At 40.1% G+C, this 6,291-nt stretch overlaps 1 protein-coding gene across 1 annotated transcript in view; it reads left to right on the plus strand.

The window, feature by feature from the left end:
* The window catches only part of LOC106938939 (voltage-dependent T-type calcium channel subunit alpha-1G-like), a 93,062-nt gene that overhangs the window by 82,033 nt on the left and 4,738 nt on the right, over positions 1 to 6,291 (plus strand). The window contains exons 3-5 of the mRNA XM_015021152.1: positions 2,438 to 2,531; positions 2,687 to 2,820; positions 3,428 to 3,525. Of these exons, the coding sequence (XP_014876638.1) occupies positions 2,438 to 2,531; positions 2,687 to 2,820; positions 3,428 to 3,525 (326 nt within the window). The remainder of the gene's footprint in view (positions 1 to 2,437; positions 2,532 to 2,686; positions 2,821 to 3,427; positions 3,526 to 6,291) is intronic.

The following is a 6,291-nucleotide window of genomic DNA, read 5'->3' on the forward strand; positions in this document are numbered from 1 at the left end:
CTTCTAACAGATGTGTTGGACTTAATCTGAGAGAAGGGGAGTAGTTTAATTGACCAACCTAAAAAGCAGTCAGTTATAATTGCAGTTTACTAAATTGTATTTGTGAACAAACAGAGCTCAAACTTAAAGATTAAACTCATAGCATCAGACTGTTGCTATGGTAGCAAAATCTAACTATGAATATTGTTCTCTGAACTTTTACAAAGTAAACTTGCCAGCTCCTTAAACTCTTACATTTAAATGTTAAACAATTTAAAATCTTTTAACTTATGTATGCTGAAATTGAATCAAATTTAGCAGCATTGATCATCTCAATAAACAAGTGTTACATTCATGTATCTGTGGTCTGTGTTAAAATATTAGCATTTATGGGGCCCCTGAAGCCCTGTGGGACCTGATGGAGCTGCTGACTTAATTTGGATTAAACAAAAGTGCAAATAATTGCTATTCATTTTAATTGTATATTTTGATTTGTTGTTTTTAAGACTTGTTGTGCGTTTAAGTAGTGTTTCACTGGCAATGTTTTCCCGTAACGTATAATTACCGAGTGATATTTTTAAATTTCCTGTCACCTTAACATCTTTTAATACAAAAACACAGTGAACCACCTCGACACCCTGACCACCGGGCTTAACAAGTTTTCTGAGGGAAACCCTGTACAGATGAAGCTATATCACAGATTTCAAAAGAAAATTAAAACGGGAGAACTCGGATAATATAGGAAATAGCGCCCCCTTTACTACCAGAGAACAATGGCCCCATTTCCAAATAAGGTAAGAGACTGACAGTGGTCCGTCCGCCCCTTTCTGTTTGCTGCAGCGAGGTGTACTTGCATAATATGGAAGATTTCTTCTTCACCAACACACTGCACGCCTGTTCGTGCACTGCTGCCTCTCACTGGTGGAGATGGTGTATTGCACTACTTAAAACAGCCTTAAATAATGTTTCAAATGCTAAGTTCATAAGTGCTTTGTAGACATCTTGCTGTAAAACTTTAGAAATTAAATTAAGAAATTTAAGACTAAACAACATGGCAGAGCAATATAATATTACCACATAAAGCTAATTTTGAAAGTTTAATCAATAATACTTTTAAAACAAATTTATGTCAGATCATGATTTATTGGTTAATGTCAAGTTGTCATAACAGACATTTTGAATAATGTCAACTTTGTATTAAAAGTGTCATGTTTTACCAAATAACACTTTATGACAACAGTCATAAATATTCATGAAGACTTACTCATGTTCATGACAGGTGTTATGTCATGTTTATGATGGTGTCATGACAGTCTTATTCACAACCCTTCAAATAAAGTGTCACCATTTATTCTAACTGGAGCCTAAGCAACTTCCTTTGGTGTCTCAGCAAAGCCGAACCTCTGGTCAGTTTGGGGTGAGCACATCTTTCCTCAGTTGGGAGTCCTATTCTTCTGGGAGAACAAATACCGATTTAAAGGTGCAAGGCCTCTGTGTATGGCATGGAATTTAAAGTTGAGGAAAACCTGGGACCTTATTTTCATTCTCAAAGAAGTGAGGGAACTGTAATCCTCCATCATGTGGAATGCATTGTGTTCTTCATGTACCCCAGTAGAGCTCTCAAACACTCTTCAGAGACCATTATGTTTCTGACTTTTTAAATAGTAAGATGGTTTTAATTGTGCATGAGAAGAGTCTAACTGATTGCTTATGGATGGAGTACCTTAAAACTCTTCGACTGCTGAATTGTAACTGCTTTATTATACGTAAAAGTTTATTCATTTTTCTTCTCTGTTGCGCATAATCATATACTGTAAGAGGAGAATTCCAATTAGATTATGATTTTGGTTAAAGACAAAGCATGGAGAGATTGATGCAGTTTTCCTCCTTATTGATTCGATTCAGGTCCCAAAGGACAACAATGCTTCAAAATCTGTGCAAGGAAGCCAGCCAGTTTAAATTAATTCAGCCAATCTTGCTGGAGAGAGCCATAACATGTTTAGCGAGGATCAATGCAGAAACTTGTAACCAAATTATCTACAGTTTCCATTTATATTTGAAGCTGTAAGTTGGCTATAATTTTTTCCAAATATTTTTCCAAATTAGTTTCAGGTTGTATTTCTTATCTTATTGTCAAAGTGCAGTTTCCATCCCATAGTGAACCTTTGAATTTAGACTATGAAATGAGGAAAAGACTGTCCAGAAAGGTTATCTATGTTTTGACATGAAAACTTAAATTTAAGCCATGAGTAGTTTGAGAAATTCCACGATGAATTCAAACTTTTGTACGTAACATTATCAGAATAAGTTGCTATTGAATTGCCATTACACCCAGTTCATATTATAACAGTTCAAGTAAAATTATGCACAGCTGACATTCATGCACCCAGTGAGTATATATGAAGTATGTTGTCATACTGAAATGCTGCCATGGTGATGACCCTTAACTCTGTACCACATGGTTCGAGCGAGTGAGCATTCTGGCCATCCTGCTGAACTGTGTCACTCTGGGGATGTTCCAGCCTTGTGGACACACTCCATACTTGCTACAGGTAAAACACAGTGTCCCACTCACACGCACACATATGAACTTAAATAAAAAAGAAATTACATACAGCTTTGTAACTTTATTAACAAACCTCAATTTTCCTTCTGCTAATCAGTTCACACTAATCCTCTGTGCGTGTGTGTATGTCTTGGTGAGTAGGTTCTAGATGATGGGATCTTTGCATTCTTTGCTGGGGAAATGGTGGTGAAAATGGTCGCTCTCGGGGTCATAGGTCAGAAAGGTTATCTAGGCGACACATGGAACAGATTGGACTTCTTCATAGTTATTGTGGGGTGAGTATCCTGCACACCCACACACATCTTAGCACACACCAACATACGCTTGACATTTAACTGGCATTAAACAAGTGTCTAAATTTTACACAAAACACACACATACACACTTTTGGCTCTTTGTTAATGTCAGACGCGTGTGTGTGCTTGGGTGTGTGTGTGCGTGTCTGTACCATGTATTTAATACCTTGTGGGGACAATTTTCTTGATACATTACGTTGTGGGGACCAATGTACCTTGTGGGGACTGAAGCCTGGTCCCCACAAGGGAAATTATGTTTTTGGGTTAGGAGTTAAGTTTAGGACTAAGTTGTGAATTTAGTTTTGGGTAGGGTTAGGTATGTAGAAATGCATGAAAGTCAATGGAAAGTCCCCACAACGATAGCGTGACAAATATGTGTGAACATATTTGGAGATGTTTGTGTGTGTGTATGTGATAGCTTCATTGAATGACAATTGCAGAACTTGTTCCTCGTAGAGAAGCAGACCCTGATGAGTTGTTCTTTAAAGGCTTTGTATCCCAAAGAAAGAATGCCTGGTGGGCTCCTAGGGTTTGCCAAGGTCAGGCTGATCCAGATGCCAGTAATGTTTTGGTCCCACTGTTGCAGAATGCTGGAGTACTCTCTGGATGGACACAACGTCAGCCTGTCAGCCATCAGAACTGTTCGAGTTCTCCGCCCACTGCGAGCCATCAACAGAGTTCCCAGTAAGCTTAATTCCTCCATGTTTCTCTGACATTCAGCTCATTCACAATGTGCAGTATATTTATTGCTTTTCTCTAAGTGAAACTGTTCCCCTGTGGCTGACAATAACCACTGACCTTAGTTCCTCTTTTCTAAAGGTTGTATCATGATTTCTAAGTTTATTCTTTTCTTTCAGAGTGTAATATAGCTTTTTGTGCAGCAAGGCCCAAACCAAACAAAACCATTCCACAACCTTAAGTACCTGCACTGTGAAATCTAATTAGTTCACCTTACGTAATAAAATAATGTGTAAACTCATTGCCTCAAAAAATTGAGCAAAATATTAAGGTTAGTGAGTACGTAAACCTCATTTATTTTAGGTAAGCAGTACTAAATGTCCTCCAATACACTTTTATTTATTAAGGTTTTATTGGCTCTTGTCTTAATTTGAAAATAGTCAGACAGGAATGTGGGTATTGAGAGAGGGGAAAAACATGTGGCAAAGGTCATCAGTCTGGGACTCAAACCTGTGACAGCCGGGTCAAGGACTAACCCATATGTGGGTTGTGCTCTACCCTGCACCACCACAGAACTCTTCTCTCCCACTTCACAGAATGACTAGTTAGACTTAGACTTATTTTATTGTCATTGCACAAAGAAACATAAGTAAAATTGGTAATGAAATGTCATCGCTTGGCCACTGGAGCACACACAGAAACACAAGTGTGCCTATAATTACATAATAAACAAATAATAATCTATTGCTAAATATATATAACTTAGCAGTCTCAGACAGTTTTAGTGATGGGATTGTTGAGCAATCTGATGGCCAGTGGGAGACAACTATTTCTGAGTCTGGCTGTGCTACAGCGGATGCTATGGAATCTCCTGCCAGATGCCAACTGGGTGAACAGACCATGGAGAGGATGGGTGGAGTCAGAGAGGATCTGGTTTGCTCTGGCTAAGCAGCGTCTGTGTGCAATGCTTTGGATAAGGGGGAGTGGAGCCCCAATGATCTTCTCTGCTGTCTTCACCTCTCTTCGCAGAGACTTCCAGTCTGAGGCTTTGCAGCTCCCAGACCAGATGGAGATACTGCTGGTCAGCAGGCTCTCAACTGTTCCTCTGTAGAAGGTGGAGAGGATGGGAGGAGGGCAGCTCTTCTCATTCGTCTCAGAAAGTGCAGGCGCTGCTTTTTTCGCCAGTGAAGTGATGTGAGGTGTCCAGCTGAGGTTGTCTGTAATGTGAAGCCCCAGGAACTTAGTGCTGCTGATGATCTCCACTGCTTTGTCGTTAGTGAGGACAGGTGTGTGGTTGGGTCGAGACCTCCTGAAGTTGACAATGATCTTTTTTGTCTTGTCGATGTTCAGGAGCAGGTTGTTTATTCTGCACCAGTCCACAAGATGTTGTTCTTCTTTTCTGTAGTTCACTTCATTGTTGTCCTGAATGAGTCCCACAATTGTGTTGTCTGCATATTTCATGATGTTGTTGGTGTTAAACCTGGGACGACAGTCGTGGGTCATCAGGGTAAACAGCAGGGGGCTCAGGACACAGCCCTGTGTGGAGCCAGTGTTTAAAGAAATTACATGGGAGGTGTTATTACCCACACGGACAGACTGAGTTCTGTCGGTGAGGAAGTCCAGCAGCCAGTTGCACAGTGGAGTGATGAAGTCCAGGGAGACCAGTTTGCATACCAAATCCTGGAGGATAATTGTATTAAATGCTGAGCTGAAGTCCAAAATCAGCATCCGTACGTGGGTGTTTCTTTTCTCCAGATGTACCAGGCTCAGATGAAGAGCAGTGGAGATGACATCTTCAGTCGAGGGGTTAGGTTTGTATGCAAACTGGAAAGGGTCAAATGATGGAGGCAGTATAGAGATTATATGACCCTTAGCCACTCTCTCAAAGCACTTCATGATGATAGATGTTAATGCAATGGGTCGAAAGTCATTAAGACATGAGATGGTTGGTTTTGTGGGCACTGGAATAATAATAGCTGACATAAAACATGAGGGGACAATGGTCTGGTGCAGAGACGTATTGAAGATGTCCGTTAGCACAAGGGCTAGTTGGTCTGCACATTCTTTGACCAGCCTTGCTGGAATGTTGTCAGGATGTGCAGCTTTTCATATGTTGACCTTGCCCAGGGATTTTCGGACAGCAGATGTTTCGAGCCTGAGGGCCTGTTCATCAGGGTGAGGCGTAGCTTTCCTTGCAGGGGTTTTATTTAGGGCTTCAAATCTTCCAAAGAAGTTACTGAGCTCAATAAGAAAGCTAATGTCATCTAGGCAGGATGAAGATGTGGTTTTATAATGAGTGACAGATTGGATGCCCTGCCACAGTTGTCTGGTGTTGCTGGCATCATGAAAGAAACCTTTCATCTTTTGACTGTAGGCATGTTTTCCTGCCTTGATGGTTCGGTTTAGATTGGCCCTCACTGATCTAAGTGCGACCATGTCACCAGATTTGAAAGCAGCATTTCATTAATTACATCAAATTTTTTAAAATACATAATATACAAGAAATGTTCTGTGCCTTTGTATGGACTAAGTAGATTTGGGTTTTATGTTTGTTGTTTTACTTCCTTAATTATTAAATGTCGAGGACGACATTTCTGTTGAAGGGGAGTGGTTATAAAACTATTTCAGAGGTATTTCTACCTGTTGCTTGTTGCACTTCTCTCTCTAAGTCCATAGATGCCAGGTGTAAAAGTGAAACAAAGACAATAGTCACTGTTCAACTTCACAATCAACCAAACCAATAAAATCACACCAACACCTCAACATGAGCAT

The sequence above is a fragment of the Poecilia latipinna genome, unplaced genomic scaffold, assembly GCF_001443285.1.
Source record: "Poecilia latipinna isolate Pla-1442-1.1 unplaced genomic scaffold, P_latipinna-1.0 Scaffold2734, whole genome shotgun sequence".
Classification (NCBI taxonomy): domain Eukaryota; kingdom Metazoa; phylum Chordata; class Actinopteri; order Cyprinodontiformes; family Poeciliidae; genus Poecilia; species Poecilia latipinna.